Source organism: Cetorhinus maximus, chromosome 15 (assembly GCF_964194155.1).
Source record: "Cetorhinus maximus chromosome 15, sCetMax3.hap1.1, whole genome shotgun sequence".
Classification (NCBI taxonomy): Eukaryota; Metazoa; Chordata; class Chondrichthyes; order Lamniformes; family Cetorhinidae; genus Cetorhinus; species Cetorhinus maximus.
In genome coordinates this window covers 106875596-106894314 of record NC_135893.1, presented here as the reverse complement: position 1 = coordinate 106894314, position 18719 = coordinate 106875596, and the positions used below count along the sequence as shown (strand labels likewise).

Genomic DNA, 18719 nt, shown 5'->3' with positions numbered 1-18719 from the left:
CATTCCCCCCCCCCACCCACCCACCAGAGTAAAGAACTGTTCTGGACCCACCACATCAAATTCTTTTATTGCCTTAATCACCACAAATCTATCACCCCGCAACTTTTGAAACTCAAGGGACTAATAGCCAAGTTGATGCAATTTGTCTTCATGATTCAATCTTTTAGCCCTGATATAATTCTGGTGAATTTGCACTAGGTCTTCTCCAAGTTCCCTTGAGCTAAAGACAAGCATTGTATTTGTCTTTTTAATGACTCTGTGCCTCTGTTTAGAGTTTATTGACCTGATCACTTGCACATCCTCAGTTCCCAGTATGCACCATTAAGAAAATATTCAGATTTGTCTTTCTTGGATCCAAAGTGAAAGCATCAAATCCTGAAGATTTGTCTTTTCTTTTATTCATTTACGGAATGTGGGCTTCAATAGCATTTATTGCCCATGCCTAGTTACCCTTGAGAAGGTGGTGGTGAGCTGCCTTCTTGAACCGCTGCAGTCCATGTGGTGTAGGTACACCCACAGTGCAGTTAGGGAGGGAGTTCCAGGATTTTGACCCAGCGACAGTGAAGGAACGGCGATATATTTCCAAGTCAGGATGGTGAGTGGCTTGGAGGGGAACTTCCAGGTGGTGGTGTTCCCATCTATCTGCTGCCTTTGTCCTTCTAGATGGTAATGGTTGTGGGTTTGGAAGGTGCTGTTGATGGAGCCTTGGTGAATTCCTTCAGTACATCATTTAGATGGTACACACTGCTGCTACTGTGTGTCGGTGGTGGAGGGAGTAAATGTTTGTGGATGTGGTGCCAATCAAGCAGGCTGCTTTGTCCTGGTGGTGTCAAGCTTCTTGAGTGTTGTGGGAGCTGCACTCATCAGGCAAGTGGGGAGTATCCCACCACACTTCTGACTCGTGCCTTGTACATGATGGGCAGACTTTGGGGAGTCAGGAGGTGAGTTACTTGCTGCAGGATTCCTAGCCTCTGGCCTGCTCTGGTAGCCACAGTATTTATATTGCTAGTCCAGTTCAGTTTCTGGTCAATGGTAACCCCCAGGATGTTGATAGTGGGGGATCAGCGATGGTAAAGCCATTGTATGTCAAGGGGATATAGTTAGATTCTGTCATGTTGGAGATGGTCATTGCCTGACACTTGTGTGGTGCAAATGTTACTTACCACTTGTCAGCCCAAGCCTGGATATTGTCCAGGTCTTGCTGCATTTGGACATGGATTGCCTTAAGTCTTATCTGTCTTAAATCCTATTATTTTCCTTATTACCATTTTCTTATTAATTATATTAAAACCAATAAATTCCTCCCCTTGACTTATTTTAATGTTTCCTTGTATTTGACCCTCTACTGTGAAATGCTTTCATAACACTTCCACATTATCCATTATTGTACAACCTTATTGTCGTTAATGGACCTGTATTTTTCCTTACCACTCTCTTTCTCAAGATGTTATTTTAAAACTTACCTTTTGACATCTTATCACTTTGTATCCCTCTGTTATTTTTAATAGCTCTCCCAGTCTGCTCAATTATTACCTTGTTTTACGTTGTGTAAGATGGGATGAAGCAGAACCCAATAGAGTCTGAATGTAAACCAAAACTCAAGGAATGCTGGATATTCTTCTTTAAATAATCGACTTAATGGACTGAGAAAAAATATTTAAAGCTGTTACTTGTGTTCGATGATAAGCATGTGTTCTATTTTACTGAACTGAGGATAAGCCATGTGAAAGGATTTACATTTATATAGCACACTACCACAACTCCCAGGGCACATTGAATACTGTTGTTAGGTGGACAGACACAGGAGCGAAAGTCGGTGCAGTGAAATTCCACAGTTGGCTTGATGACATGTTGATCAGCTTGGCTGATGGAAGGAATGATGCTGAGATCGGCTCCAAAGAGAACCAGAGGATCTTCAGCATTCACCTGAAAGGACAGAGCAGCTTCTGTTTGCCATCTCCCTTAAAGGCTAGCACCTCTGACCATGCATATTGCAGTGGAGCAGGATTTGAACTTCCAACAAGTATTGTTAATTGATTCACACAGAGTCTTGTAGACAAATGAGTGCCATCGAAGATATATAATTCCCATTGTTACTCAACCAAATCAAACAGGTTTCAATATTTTTGATTCATTATTGAATTATTATTTCTTAATTTCCTTGGCCAGGACTTTTACGATGGTGGGGTTTCCCTTTCTGCCATCCGAAGAATTGACGCCGAACACTTTGCCACCAATTCAGGCGGCCTCGCAGCCATTTAACGTTTCAACAAGGGTTAATTTGCTGGAGTGGGACCTCTCTGCCCCTCACTTGGGAGGAAGACCCACCTCAGCGAGCTGGCTGTCAATCTGATTGGCTGGCAGCTCTCTAGTCCCAACAGTGCCAGAAGCTGCAGTGGACAGGACTGGAACTGCAAGCAGTCTCCAGAATCTAAGTCCCAGGAGTCCGGGACCAGGTAAGTTGGGGGGGTGGTCTCAGGGTGGGGAGGGGAGGGGAAGGGAGGCCCAAGGGGGTGGGCAGAACTGGGTGGGGAGGGAGCATCCGCAGGGGCCAGACCTTGTGTGTGGGGGGTGGGATGGCTGATGTTGAAAGGAGGCCGTTGTTGGAGGTGCCCCACTGCCTCACCACCTGAGGCCCGAGCCGGGTCACTTTCTGGGCTTCCTGGCTGACTCTGAACTCCTCCTGCCAGCCTGAAAATTGAGGCTGGGTGAGAGACGGTCATTAAGCGATCATTCATGGGCCATTCAATTGTTGCAAGGGCAGGTGGGCTGGCCTAAGGCTCACCTATTCCAGTGTAAAATGTGGAGAGGTCGGGAGGGACTGCAGCCTGTGGGAAAGCCAGGCAGGGGATTTTACAGACCCTCCCTCCCCACTCCTGAAAAACCCACCAGCAGGGGACATGAGTTCTCAATGACCTGTAGACCACCTTTCCTCACAGCCTGCGATTTCACCCCGATGAAATCATCTCCATTAAAGCCGGTAGGTGGGTTGCAATGTTCCATTCCAAATCTATCAAAAGTTCTTGGTAATCCTGTGAAAATTCATGTAGGTGACATTGTGATAGGGGTTTTCAATGATGAATCACAGAATCACTGAATCTCACAGTGCAGAAGAGGCCCTTCGGCCCATCGAGTCTGCACCGACACGTGAGAAACACCTGACCTACCTACCTAATCCCATTTACCAGCACTTGGCCCATAGCCTTGAATGTTATGATGTGCCAAGTGCTCATCCAGGTACTTTTTAAAGGATGTGAGACTAACCCGCCTCCACCACCCTCCCAGGCAGCGCATTCCAGACCGTCACCACCCTCTGGGTAAAAAAGTTTTTCCTCACATCCCCCCAAAACCTCCTGCCCCTCACCTTGAACTTATGCCCCCTTGTGACTGACCCTTCAAATAAGGGTAACAGCTGCTCCCTATCCACCCTGTCAATGCCCCTCATAATCTTGTACACCTCGATCAGGTCGCCCCTCAGTCTTGTCTGCTCCAATGAAAACGACACAAGTCTATCCAACCTCCCTTCATAATTTAAATGTTTCATCCCAGGCAACATCCTGGTGAATCTCCTCTGCACCCCCTCCAGTGCAATCACATCCTTCCTATAATGTGGTGACCAGAACTGCACACAGTACTCCAGCTGTGGCCTCACTAAGGTTCTATACAACTCCAACATGACCTCCCTACTTTTGTAATCTATGCCTCGGTTGATAAAGGCAAGTGCCCCGTATGCTTTTTTCACCACCCCACTAACATGCCCCTCCGCCTCGCTTTGCTAATGTTAGTATTACCATCATGCCTTGTTCTATAACATTTTGAGGTAGATTTTCAACTTGCTGCCTGTGTTTAAAATTGGGATTAGGGATTAGCCGGATTTTCCTTCCCACTGAGGTAAAGGAAAGTGAAATTCCAGCAGTTTCTGTGGGCTGAATTTTATGTCCCACGGACAGGCGTGCGCCTGACGTGATCGGCCGTAAAATCGCGCGAGAAGATGTCGGGCGAGCATCCCAATATCATCGCGCACTCACACAATATTTCGCTTGGTGGGCGCGTGCAAAAGTCTGAAGCATTTCTGTCAATAATTAAGAGGGTAATTAAGGCCGTTAGTGGTGCAATTGTCTCCAATTTTTCGTGGCCCGTCCAACATTACAGTTGGCGGATGGGCGAATTGGCCAGGCGGCCTTTACATTTTTCATCAAACCTCATCCAAGGGCTGGATGGGATTTCCGTTATAAAATAAAAATTAAAATAAAAGCCTATGGGCAACATTTTTATCAGCCATATTTTCGGGTACCTGATTGTGATGTATGGACATTTTTTTTGCAGCTTTTTAAAACATTATTTGATGGTTTTGGGGTCTGCAGCTCCCTGAGGCAGCTCTCTGCCTTCAGGGCGCTCTCTCACTGCGCTCGCCCACACCCACGGTCATGTTATCGCTCGTCCTCTTCCCGCCCCCACCCCACCCCGGCAGCGCTGAGCGTTTCAGCGCCTGTTTCATGCTGGCTGCCTGTTAATCAGCCAGACAGCCTGAAACCGCGGTCGGAAGCTGATCGCGGACGATGGGCCCTTTCCCGACTGCTCCCGGGCCCTTTCCCGACTGCTCCCAGTCCCTTTCCCGACTGCTCCCGGGCCCTTTCCCGACTGCTCCCGGGCCCTTTCCTGACAGCTCCTGGGCTCACCCATTGGGCACACCCACCAAAAGTAAATTTCGGGCCTATAAGTTTTATGCCTGATCATCCAGTTGAAAATCCAGCCCTTTTAGGGGGGGCTCACGGGCAGGTCTCTACCTACCAGACCAGCTGTAAGGCAGGGGTGGCTTTTCAACAGCTGCAGGGCTAGGGCTTGCTTGGGGAAGGGGGAGAAGTGGCCTCAGGTGAGGGGAGAGGCTGCAGGGTGAGGGCTGTACTGGGGAAGGAGGGTATCCCAGGATGTGTATGGGGCACATGTTGATCTATGTGAGTGGCCTTAAGATGGTGAGGGCTGAGGAGGCAGCCTCCAGAGGAGATGAGGCCAGATGGAGATGTGTGGGTGTGTGTGAGAGAGAGAGTGGTGATGTCCCTTGAGCTGGCAGTGAGTGAGATGCCAGTGAATGTGTGATGGGCTTGTGAGTGTGTGAGTTTAGAGTGATGAGATGGTTGCCTTACCCTGGTGGCACGGATGAACTTATTCATCCTCTTTCTGCATTGGGTGGCCAACCTCTCCTGTGCAGCATTGGCACTGACCACCACTGCCACCGCCTCCCAAACCGGAGTGATGAGGTTGCTGTGGCCAAAGCAGGGATAGAGGAGATCATGGTGGGGCCTCCGAAAGACATTCCCAGATGGGTCACTGATCTCTTCTTGGCTTTCAGGGTCATGCCTTCACTGGAGCAGTCGTGGGCTGCAAGTATTGAGAACTGTGTGGGTGGCTGCAGTTTAGATATGGCACCCAGAATGAGGATACAGTGAGGTAAACGGCGTGGCGGGTGGTTCAGAGGCTGCACACCAGCGAGACAGTGTGTTTCCTGTGGCTGCATTATTAAAGAGGTGGGAAACGGATGATATGGTGTGAAAACCACCATTGTGGCTAGGGTAAAACGTCCTTTTTCCCGCCCGCTACCGCATTTAGTTCTGGGGATGATTCAGCCCATTGTTTGAATAATTAGGATCTAATTATATGAAAAATAATGTCAGGGCCTATTAAGAGTTGTAAAATTAGGACTTTGTAATTTTTAGATAATGGAATCACTACAATGTTATAAAAATTTGGGCCACCTCATTCATTGGAATATTTTCTCCCCGCTGAGATAATTTTCCCCATCCCCACTGAAATACTTTTCCAATCTCCTCCGACTGATATATTTTTTCAACTGTATGCTCCAACAGAGGTTGTTCCTCACTATCAACTGCACCCTTCCCTTCTCTGCTTCCCATCCTTTCTCTGCTCTGCCATCATCTATCCCACCTGGCTCTCTTCTCTTCTCGACACACTTTCCCTCTTCTTCCTCATTCTTCCCATCTTAACCCTTCCTTTCCTCATGCCCCATTTTCCCCCTTCATTTTATCTTGGTTGCTTTACCCCTATCATTTAGCTGCTTGATCACCTTGTCCTATCGCCAGAGATTGATTCATAACACAAAACTGTCAATGAGCTATTTCCAATATGTTTTGCCAATCATTAGCAGCATTTTCAACAGTTAGGATGAAGAGTGATTCATGTGTAAAATTGCAATCCAAAAGCTGTGAACCCTTTATATTGAGAATTGGATTTAATCAGGGTGAGAATGTCTGTACGGTATGATTTATATGTAGAACGCTGTCTGTACATTGGACAAAACATGCCCATTATCAAAGCCTAACACCTATGCTCCAGTGAACTGCCCACCGCTGAAAATCATGCAACACACAACCAACATTTTTTGAGTGGCTGCCCAATTACCAAGGTGTTCAAAACTACTCAACTAAAATGGCTCCTGCAATCAAATCTTCAAAAAAACTGCAGAATCAATGTTTTGTTGCTTAGATACAATTTGGGCTCTCTCCCAAGTCATATTATTTGTGTTTTCAGCAAATTACACTTTCCATATAAACTACTTTCCATGTAGGCCAAAAGCTGCAACTGGAGAGCATAGGTGATTGGGAGGAGCATTCCTTAGCATTCGCAATACAGGCAGTCCTTGGCTTTACGATGTTCGAGTTACGTCTGGCACTTATGACATTTATAAATTGACACCTTGTTTTGACTTTCCCACGTTGGTTTTGACTTCACGACACCGTGCCAGTGAACAAGTTCAAACGTTCATTTGTGCGCATTGACGTTGTGCTGCCCATCTTCCTGACTCAAGATGTTCAGTTGCTGTTCCGACGCCATTTTTTACTTGGTGAATCTCTGTGCTTTCAAACTTTTTCTTAACATTTAGCGTTCCTTTGCCATAATAATGGTATGTAAAAAATAATTAAGGCTTTAAAATTTGTCTATGCTTTTTAGATCATTTGTAAATAGGGGTAATGTACAGTGTACAGTACAGCACTATTATATTTCAACGTGTATTTTCAGCTTACGTGATTTTTAATCTCAACATTATTGCTATTTACAACATTAGTGTTGCTATATTACTCGTTCTTAACTGATTGAGTACAAAATTCTGGGTTATTTTGGTGAAAATGGGGTATTGGGTCTTTGTTCAGGAACCAATTCCCCAACATTCTAACATTGCTCTTATGGGAAAATCAGTTCCGAGTTATGATGTTTCAATTTAAGACATGGCTTTAGGAACAATTATGTCGTAAGTCCGAGGACTGCCTGTATGATTAACAGTAAAAGTACTACTGGTTAGAAAACAGTATATAGGATTTCACAACATCACAAATTAGGAAGACAATTAATTTACATCTTATTAAGACTCTTGGGACAAGAGACTTATTAATCAGATTTATTCACAGAGTTTTCTGTCAGAGCAAGGTGGGGCGTTAGACAGCACAATATCATATTTGAGGACTGGAGACAATTGGCAAAGGGTTAACCAAATAAACCAGCCTGACGATGCTGTTGCAGTTAATCCTGCCAATGGTATGCTTTATAGAAGAAGAATAGGCTCTTGTTAGTTAGAAAAAATACAATCTTTGGAGGAATGACGTAAGTATTGGCTTCTAAAATTTTATATATCCTGATAAACTCCCACAGCAAGATAGCTGTACTGCCAACTCAGAAAAACATTCTTCCTTATGTGTTGTTAATAACTTTGAAGAATTGACACTCAATTTGAAATTTAGTCCATCAGACAAAATGAATTGCCCAAACAAAACTATTGATACCTCCAATCTTTAACCACAAACTTCCGAAAATGATCACATGTGGGTTTGATAAAAAATATAACATTTCAGCCCTCAATAGAGGGTGGACGTAATTAATTCCTGTTTCAAAGCACCTTCAGCACTGACCTGTCTTCAGCGGCTGAACTGTCACCAGTTATAACAACCTATATCTTGTTATAAGATGTAGGTAAAACCAATAATACTCAATGTTTCCTCATTATCATATCTTCGGCAATGTCACTACACCCCACATTGCTTTAATCATAATGGAATCCATGAGATATGATATTCATCTGATGGGTGAACTGAATATCAGAGTGTTCTGATGATTTTATTAGCACAGAGGGGTAGACAGTACATTCATTAGGTTACCTACTAACATACTTAATGTTGTAACCTATTGCTCCACCACTTCTAAAAGGAAGGAAGGATTCCAAGCCGGTGTGTGAAGTTTAATGCTGAGTTGGAGCCACACTCCTCCGTGCTCCTTCACCCTGACAAGAGGACCTGAACAGTCTGCCCGTGCACCAAGTGCCTCTGTGCATATTCCCATCAACATTCTCCTGTAAAGTGCTCCATGTCGAAATCCTCATCCCAGTCCACTGCAGTAAAACATGTCTGTAGCCTCACCTCCCGGGGAGTTTGCTGATGTGCTGGTTTCCCTCGTGGCCTGGCTGTGGGTGATTTATACTGACTGACTCAGTACATGCAGATCCCACCTCCACCCCACCCTCCATACGCACAGTGTTAGTATCTGAGCTGCTGGTTGTGAGTTTCTGATCACGTGATGCTGCTTCTTCATCAGTTATCTGCTCTTAGCTCGTGCATTTTGTGATGAAGTTGTTCTGGTTGGCCAGGTGGGAGGTCTTGGACATTTGGAAGTGGAAACAGAAGGTGGGGTGCGGGGGGTTGGGTTGAGGGGCATGGGGGTGAAAAGCAAAAGGTACCTGATCACACTATCTGTCACTTGCACTTTGTGGTAGAGAGCAGGATGAAGGAGAAGTAGAATTTGAGAAGGTGCATAAGGCATGAACCGTCATCCTGAACGTTCTTGATGAGGTCAGATGCAGTGGCCTCGGTGACTGCTGGCCCTATAATGTGGAGCAGCATCTCCTCTGAAGGGGTCAGGAAATACAAGTGTACCTGTCCCCCTGCCCAGTTCTCTGCCACTCCTTTCAGTTATGTCCTGCAAGAGAGGAGGCAGAGTGTTAGTGAGGGCGTAGGGTGATGTTCCTGTCATAGTTAAACTGTTGAAAGGATGTGGAAACTGCGGGATGTCAATGTGAATGGGAGGCTTGCAGCATTGGGAAGTGTGTGAGGATGAGGTGCAGAATCTGAATGATCCCCTGAATCTTCCAGTCGGTGTGCAGGGCCCGGCCTCACACGCTGACGTGTAAAACGATGCGTGATGATGTTGGGCGTGTGTCCCGACGTCATTTCGATATTTCATTCGGTGGGATCACACCCGCTGCGGCTGCTCACCCACCAAACTGTCATCAACAGCCTATTAAGGCCATTAAAAAAGTAATTAAACTGGCTAAGAATGCTGCCCGTCCAACCTTAAGGTTGGGGGGGCAGGCGAAGAGCCCAAGCAGCCTTCGCATTTTACAGGAAACCTCATCCACGAGCAGGATGAGGTATCCTGAAGCTTTTATGAAATAAATAAATAAATTTTACTAACTTCACAAATATGTCCCCAGCTCATGTGACACGGTCACACGAGGGGACATATTTAAATAAATTTTTACCTTATTTATTAAAAAGTTTTCTAATCCATTTAATCTCCCTGAGGCACGGAGCTGCCTCAGGGAGATTTTTGCCGCGCAGGCCCCAACTCTCCCCCCTCCCCTGCCCGCACAGGTGGTGCTGCACATTACGCTGGGCAGGCCTTAACTGGCCCGCCTGTATAAAATGGTGGCGCGCAGCCGGCCGCAGGAGGCGATCGGCTCTGCACCCACCCCTGCCCGCTCCCGCCTGCCATAGAAAAATCCCCCCCTCCCCCGGTGTGTGGCTTCAAAGAAAAGCAGTGAATTTGCTGAATCCAGAGGACAAGAAGTGACGTGACCAGGAATTATGCCTTCCAGTTCATCATGGCAGCCAGATGGACCAATCAGCCATCTTGTCCTTGACAGGATTAATCAGACCAAACAAATTCCAAGAGCTTTGGACCCCTCACGAATGGTGTCCTGGGGCCCAGACTGCACACCAGCCTGTGTGGATTTTGGAAAGCAGCCACAGAGTGGGCGAGTGGGGGCAATGCCGAATGTTGGACCATGGAGGTCAATGCATCAGAGAAGGAGAGAACGGAGGGAGATTGTTACAAGTGCAACTGTAAATGATAATATCCAACCGAAAAAGTCCGAGGATGTGTTGAAAGAATCTGAAAGGCAACAAGTACAGAAATTCCAACAGGATGATCAGCAACTCAGGAAAAAGCAGGAGGAAATAAGTCAGTGTTTTCAGTACATTTAGAACAACATCTCAAAGAACAGGAAAGACCCGTAAAGATCACGCAAAATGCAAAGGGCCATCTTTTGATAAGATTGAAAGAACGTGAATTAACCTACAGGAAAACACACTCTTATTTGCAGGAAATGTGGAACTCCAAGAGTTCATGGAAGTTGAACCCTAAATCCTAATTTAAAAGCAAAATACTGCGGAAATAAAAAACAGAAAGTGCTAGAAAAGCACAGCAGGTCTGACAGCATCTGTGGAGAGGGAAACAGAGTTAACGTTTTGAGTCCAATATGATTCTCCCTCGGGACTGGATTTGCAGGACCCAGTGGGGAAGCTGTTGTCTGCATTAATAGCCTAGCGATTGTTTTGTTGGGTGTGCACTAACTCTGCTCTTAAAGCTTGTTTTTTCAAGACAGTCCCTGACCGAAAGATAGGCTAAGGACAGAATTTTACTTCCCACAGGCAGGCAGGCGCCCAACCCGATCGGGCATAAAATAGCGCGTGATGGCATCGGGCAAGCGTCCTGACGTTATCGCACACACACGATATTTCGGTTGTTGGGCACGCGCGAGAGTCAGCAGTGCGCCCACTGATCATTAAGGGGCCTATTAAGGCTATTAACCATTAATTAACTGCTATTTTTCACTGCCCATCCAACCTTACGGTTGGCGGGCGGGCAAATCGGCCAGGTGGTCTTTGGGTTTTTGAGGAAACCTCATCCAAGGGCGGGATGAGGTTTCCGGTCATCATTTTTAAAAAGTGTTTTTGGGCAGAATTTTTAGCATCAATATCTTTAGGTGAGTGATTCTTATGTCTGGAAATTTTTTTTTGAGATTTTAAAATCTTTTTTTAAGGGTTTCAAATTCTTCAGCTCCCTGAGGAAGCTTTCTGCCTTCAGGGAGCTTTCATTGCATGCTCCCCTGCACCTGTGCAAACTTCACCGCTTGCTCTCCTCGCACCCCTACCCTGGCAGCACTGAGTCTTTCACCGTGTGTTTCGCGCTGGCTGGCTGTTAATTGGCCAGTCAGCGTGAAATCGTAGTCGGAGGCCAATCACGGACGGCGGGCCATTTCCCAGCTGCTCCCGAGCGCGCAGTGGGCACGCCCAACAATCTCAAAGTAAGACTTTGGGTTCATGGGAATGGGCTGTGACTTCAGGTTGCTAGGGAAGTAGAAACTGGTTGAAACCAGACAACAGACAGAGCCATGGGATGATCTCAGCTGTGGAGTTTAGTGCAGGTTGGCTGTGAGGAGAAGACAGTTGGAAAAGTTCCAAAAAGCTGGAACCATAAGTGGAGATGAGAGGGATCTGCAAAAGAATGCCTTTTGGTAGGATTTTTTCCCTTGGAACTTGGGTGGAGTAAAACTGCTGCTGAATGGAACTTGGTGGCTAAAGCCTCAAAGTAAAGGAACTAGAACTCTACCTGAGGAAGACAGAGTTTTGAAAGACTTTGTGGCTCAGGATATTGCCATGTTTGCTGAATGGATATCTGAGAAATCTGAGAGATCCATCTTTGTTTTTTCTGCTATTTCAAGTGTAAGTTATAGTTTATATTGACTGCAATTTGCCTGTGAGTTCAAGCTTAATTTGTGTTGATTTTGGTTTGATTGTTAAAGTAGAAGTTATAAAAAGTAAAATCCTGTCCACGGGCTTTTTCGTTGGGGTCATTCGGTAAATTAGTTTCTTTTAGTTTGTTGGTCTCCACGAGGATCTTAAAAAGTCTCGAGCCCTGATTGCTATCTTTGTGGATGGGTGAGTGATGGGGGTGTGTTGCACTGAGCAGTGTGTGAGGCTGGTGGGGTAGTGATTAGGAGATGTCATGTGAATATGCATTCGCTGACCTTAAACACTTGTGTGCAGTCATTGAACTTTTTGCAGCACCGTAGCCAGGTTTTCCAAGGCCAGCTGCTCCCATTCCCTTCACAGGGTGTGCCTTGAGGTCACCCTGGCACCCTGTGGAAACATGGCCTCTCTCCTTCCTTCAACCTTCTGTACTAAGGCTCCCAGGACTGCATGGGAGATCCTGGGAGCCCTTTTTCTTACTTGTTGCTCCCTTAATAGAATTATTCCTTCCCTAAAATCCTTTCACGCACTCTTCCAAAAGCTGTTGCAGCCTGAATGCATCTCCCCTTTAAGAGGGGCAGGCTGCCTTTAAGAAGGTCCGGCAATTTGTAAGTCTTGCTAGTCCTGCATGTGCCTAGGCTTCCTTCTGAGAGTGCAGCCCGCCAGCAGTGTGTCTCATGTTGGGTTGCACAATCATTGAGATGATCATGCAGCACTCGTGCATGTTGTCTGCTTCATCTTGATCGGGCACAGGGTAATTGTGCATCTCGAATCTTTGCATGATCGAATTTTTAGCCCAAAGGTTCCTATGTTGTTAAACTGATTTCCTATTTGTGATGATCCATTCATTATTTAATTTTTATTGTGAGAATTTTATTGTGTTATTTGGACAGGTTTATGTTAGTTTCCTGAGGAAAACAGTTGATTAGCTCACCATCAATTTGTTACTTTGCCATATTGCTGATAAAACAATTAAAGATAATTCTCTTCCAAATAGAGAACGTACTGAGAATGTGACGCTCAATGATGTGGTTTCGGAGCATTGTTGTCACCCAAGAAATTGGGAACAAAGGTCTGTTGGTGGGGAAGCCCCTCACGCTGTAAATACTGGAATGTGGTCAAGGTTTGTGGGATTAGGGCAATTCCCTCCATGACTGCTGAATCCCCTGAGAAGGGTAACTTTCTGCCCCCCCTCCACCCCCCAGTCCCCTTGGTACAGGGCCCTTGTGTAAAATACTACTAATATAAAATACTGCTAATGTAAAATACTGCTAATATAAAATATTGCTAATATAAAATATTGCTAATATAAAATACCGCTAATATAAAATACTGCTAATATAAAATACTGCTAATATAAAATATTGCTAATATAAAATACTGCTAATATAAAATATTGCTAATATAAAATACTGCTAATATAAAATATTGCTAATAAGAAATACAGTTTACCACATGTTTCTTTGGGCCTCAGGCTTGAAGCTGGGTTCGCCCTATTTACACCAGGAAAATGGCCACTCCGCGTGCTTTCGCTGGACAATACTGGCTGCCAGGGTTACCCCAGCTTCCTGTGAGACACGAGATGCAAGAGCCCCAATGTTGTGGGTTCCTGGCTCAATCACATCCTACATTGTTAGTCTTGTAATGTGCGCATGGAGACCCTGTACCTTAGAAGATCCTACAGGATCCACAATGTCAAACAAGGACTCAATTTAACTGCTCCCTGGGAGTGATTTTTTCTCTCTCTTCATTCACGGGATGTGGGCTCCGCTGGCTGGGCCAGCATTTATTGCCCATCCCAAATTGCCCTTGACAAGATGGTGCTGAGCTGCCTTCCTGAACCGCTGCAGTCCATGTGGTGTAGGTACACCCACAGTGCTGTTAGGGAGGGAGTTCCAGGATTTTGATCCAGCGACAGTGAAGGAACAGCGATGTATTTCCAAGTCAGGATGGTGAGTGACCTGGAGGGGAACTTCCGGGTGGTGGTGTTCCCATCTCTCTGCTGCCCATGTCCTTCTAGATGGTAGTGGTCATGGGTTTGGAAGGTGCTGTCTAAGGAGCCTTGGATTTTCTGCTCTGTTTTTTTTTGACAGTAATTAATTCTGCTGACACGTTAATGAATGATGGTCTTCAAAATTCTTGGCAGGAAGGGGATTTTGAATGGACTGATGGGACAACATATGACTATAACTATTGGGATCGCAACCAGCCAGATGATGGAACGCAGTTAACACAGGAAGAGGAGGACTGTGTGCAGATATGGTTCCGGCAAAACAGTGGTATGAGGTTTTAAGATATATAAAGCATCAAGGCTTGGATATGCATTTCTGTCACATAATATCAAATAAAATATATCTTTGGAAATTAATTATGGTTCATTTAGAAGGTGCTTTAAAATGTGGAAAAACTACAGTGACAATATCAGCTAAATTCCACTGCTCTTCAAATTTAAGAAAAGTAATTTAAATCATAATAAATGAAGGGAAATAAGGTTATATTAACATCTAAAAGCAAAATACTGCAGATACTGGAAACCTGAAATAAATCTGAAAATGCTGGACATGCTTAATAGCCGCATCTGTGGAGAGAAACCAGGGTTAACATTTCAGGTCAGTGACCTTTTATCAGAACATTAACTTTTTCCTTCGTACAATTTTGTCCAGGGACTCTGTTAACTGCGTTAATTTTAACTTTAATGTTAATTTGGTCCTGCTTGCCTTCCCTGTTTATAGATAATACCAGATGTTATAGTGTTCTTTATCCCTGCCATAAGAAATCTTTGAAATTAATGCTCCTACATGTAATTTTTGGATGCCATTCCATTTTTAAGATATTTTCCACAATAGATAGAAAATCCTGGTTAGTGTATCCATGATTTTCCAATAAGTTGCTGTTGTAGCTAAGGCCCCACAACTGGCAATGGGGGATTCTCAGCATGTTGTGTCTCACTAATGAAAATATTAACTGCAGACCTTGGATAGTCATTTTGTATCCTCTGTGTGGCACAGAGACAACACAGTACGAGATGTAATTTCCTAATTTAGATACAAGTATTAAATTTCACCTATTGGGAGGCATAAGTGGCATCTACATATCAAGGAGGTAGGCCCATCTTTGTTTTCCCGAGTTGGTTTCATACAAGGTCTTTGATAAGATGCTGTAAATCAAGGCCAGTAGGTTTTAATTAGTTTAATTAGTTTTAATAATGTGATTGCACTCGAGAGAGTGCAGAGGAGATTTACCAGGATGTTGCCTGGGCTGGAGTGTTTTAGTTATGAGGAGAGATTGAATAGACTGGGGTTATTTTCCCTGGAGCAGAGGAGATTGAGGGGGGACATGATTGATGTGTATAAAACTATGAGGGGCATAGATAGGGTAGACAGGAAGGAACTTTTCCCTTTGGTGGAGGGATCAATAACCAGGGGGCATAGATTTAAGCTGAGGGGATGTAAGGAAGAATTTTTTCACCCAGAGGGTGGTGGGAATCTGAAACTCACTGCCTGAAAGTGTGGAAGAGGCAGAAACCCTCATAACATTTAAGAAGTATTTGTTAGTGCACTTGCGATGCCATGGCATACAAGGCTGGAAAATGGGATTAGAATAGTTAGGTACTTGTTTGACCGGTGTAGGCTCGATGGGCCGAAGGGCCTTTTTCTGTGCTGTAGACCTCTATGACTCTATGTTTTAGTTATAAGATGTCAATCTGATGCAGTAATTGGCAACCAGGAACAAAGAAGAAATTAACCATGAAGAGATTTAGGCTGAAATGAGGGAACTTTGGACCAGGATGGTTGTGGTTACCCTCTGGTTACCATTACACATAAATTACTGGGATTTGTAGTCCCAGTTTGAGGTCATTTAATTTGAAGTTAAGGGGGACTAGGAACTCAGAGAATGCAACTAAGATCTTACAAAGGGACCTTGTCTGATTTTACACTTGGGGTGATCAATGGTTAATACAGTTTAATTTGGATAAATGCAAGCTATCACATATTGAAGGTAACCGTGTGAGGCCCATTCTCATCAGTGAAATAGAACTTGCCACGAGGGTGGTTGACTTATTGCTCAGCATATTCAGCTAGCGTGAGGTGACACCAAACAAATCAACATTGTGCTCGGATAAGCTGGTTTCAAATCTCCAGAAATCACCTTGTGTCACTGGTCAGGCTGCACCAGGGGTATTACCTCCCGTTCTGGCTGCTGCCACATAAGGAGACTATTCTGCTCTCAGAGGGAAGCAATGTGTTAGCTAGTTGAAATGTAATTAATAAGTAAATAAGTTGAATCTTTTCAGTGTCAAAAAACAGACATCTCAGAGATGACTTTGCAGAGATGAAAAGACAATGGGATGGAGGAAGTAAAACTAAAATTACACTTTCAGATAGACCAGGGGACCCAGACAAAACATGTTTATTAAGGGTTGAGGTACCAAAGCAGGTCAATGGAGTTAACATGCAGATCAACCCTGATGTAACTGAATGGTGGAACAGGATTGAGGGGCTGAATGGCCTCTTCCTGCACTTGTACTTTTATGGTTGTGAGCAGTGAAATTAGGACACATTTTACTAAATATTTCTTTGAATTGGTAAATGATTTTTCAGGGTCAGGAGTTGCACTGAGGGTGTTAAGTTCATTTTAAAAACTGGCTGGAAGCAGAAATCAGGGGCTGAATCTTCCACTCAGCGTGTGTGGGCGGACCCGACACACCAACGCGTAAAATAATGCGCGATGACATCGGGCGTGTGTCCTGACCTCATCGCGCATCATCTCGATATTTCGTTTCTCAGGAAACCTCATCCACGGGCGGGATGAGGTTTCCTGAAGCTTTTATAAAAATCAATAAATTAATTTTCCCACCTTCACAAACATGTCACAACTCATGTGACACTGTCACACGGGGTTGGGGGGGGGGGACATGTTTAAATCAATTTTCATATCATTTATTGAAATGTTTCATTGTCTATTCAATCTCCCCCAGGCAGCTTTGTGCCTCAGGCCCTGACTCTCCCTCCTTCCCCCACCCACACAGGTAGTGCTGAGTGCTACCGGCCGCGTGTCACGCTGGGCGGGACTTAATTGGCCCACCCGCGTAAAATGGCGGCGCGCAGCTGATCGCGGGCGGCGATTGGCTCCACGCCTGCTCCCGCCCAGCCCGCCCGCCATAAGTAAAATCCTGGCCCAGATTTGGCATCCTGGGCACTTAATATCAAATGGGTTAATAGGCTTTTGCATTTCAAATTATTTTGTAATCTTGTGTTCTCGGGGTTGTGAACCCATTTGAAAAGAAAATGGCTGAAATTTTCTACTTCTTCACCTTCTAACCTACAGTTTTCCATCCATTAAAATAATGAATAAATGGAAAATCCCCAGTCAATGAGTGCAGAAGTCAAAAACTCTGCTAATAGCTTAAAGCGTTCAAGAGTTATACATTGTAAACCAATAATGATGTACTTGCACAGGCTTAATGGAGCTAAGATGTCCCTAAGAAGGTTCAACATTTTTTTTAAAAAAGGTTCTCACCATGGTTGTATAGCGTATAAAATGACAGGATCTGAAAGTGAACGCAGAATTACATGAGTGTTGCTGAATTCACCTTCCTCTGATGTTAACTCATATTACTTTACACTTCTTTCCAGTAAAATGTAATGTTCAACCCGATTGCTTCAACTGGGATAAAGGGGTCTCAATGCATTTGAATAAAGGGATTAGCTTTCATCAATAGAGAGATGGCAAAAAACACTGCTTGACGTCGGGAGGAAGGTGCAGATCCGTTGGTATATATAAAATTTATACTCCTGATCTGCAGTCTCTGCTCCATCAGACTGAATACAACAGCCCTATAGCTCATTACTTTCAAAGGCTGGGGTAAATTGAAGGAGTGCTTTCGTGTACTTATAAATGTTTCTCTGCCATTTCACAGATAATTGTGCAGGAGCCAGAGCGACATCGTTATCTCTCACCATTCCATTAAGAGCCAGAACATGATACAGCATTCTGGGATTTGCAGTGTGTGTGCAGCAGAAGCAAATCAGGACGGGATGATTTTAACCCTCCCCACTTTGGTCCTTAGGTGCTGAGCAGCACCATGGTCAGAAGGGCAGGGGAAATGGGGAGTGAAGTGGGACAGAAAGTGCAAGGTGAAGCGGTCTTCCATTCTGGTTGATCCTGATCAGAGTTCCTGTGTCAGGATATTTAGTCATTCTGCATTCCATAAAAAGCTTAACAAACACATGAATCATATAGCGAGATCTCTTGACTCCATGCCTTTTGTACTTGAAAGGATGCTTATCTACTCTACAACAGAGTGGCACCTGTCAGAATAACTCACAGCAAAGAGTCGATTGAAGAAGGGTCATAGGCGTCTGTCAGAGAGACCTTGGAACCTTCTAAAAGAATTTTCTTCTGGCCTCCAGCAATGAGTGGCCATTCTGAGGCGATGCCCCCCCAGGACTAACATGTGTCCATAGGCCCATTAACACCTGAGTAGGAGACGTATTAGGGTGCGAGAGTTTTGTAGGGGCGGCTCTGGGAGCAGATGCACTGCAGCGGGTGAAGCTGTTGGATGTTCCTGACACTGGTGGAAGCTCCAGAGGAATATCTTGTTGAATCACAAGAAGAATCGCGGACACCAGCTTCTGACACTGCATCAAAATCATATCCTGAAATTGAGAGACTGCGCTCCCAGGATGAAGTTTCACTCAGTGGGAGTGCAGATTCGAGAATCCAGATCAAGGTTTTCAAAATCCCGAGGGCCAGGATATTGAGCTCGGTGGTCCGGCACAGTCGGCAGGCCCGGGAGCGGGTGGGGAGTGACCCGCTGCCCACATTCGGCCCCCGACCGCAATTTCACGCTGGTGGGCCAGTTAAAGCTTGCCAAGCGTGAATGGCATCTACTCAATGCTCAGG

At 44.9% G+C, this 18719-nt stretch overlaps 1 protein-coding gene across 2 annotated transcripts in view; it reads left to right on the top strand.

Annotated features, from left to right (window-relative positions):
• clec19a (C-type lectin domain containing 19A) overlaps positions 1–18719 on the top strand; it is a 66403-nt gene that overhangs the window by 34243 nt on the left and 13441 nt on the right. Inside the window, exon 4 of one of the 2 annotated variants that reach the window (XM_078559315.1) lies at positions 13960–14092. In XM_078559315.1, the coding sequence (XP_078415441.1) occupies positions 13960–14092 (133 nt within the window). Of the gene's footprint in view, positions 1–6290; positions 7098–13959; positions 14093–18719 lie in introns of those variants that run through there. The other variant, XM_078559316.1, reaches the window with a different exon arrangement.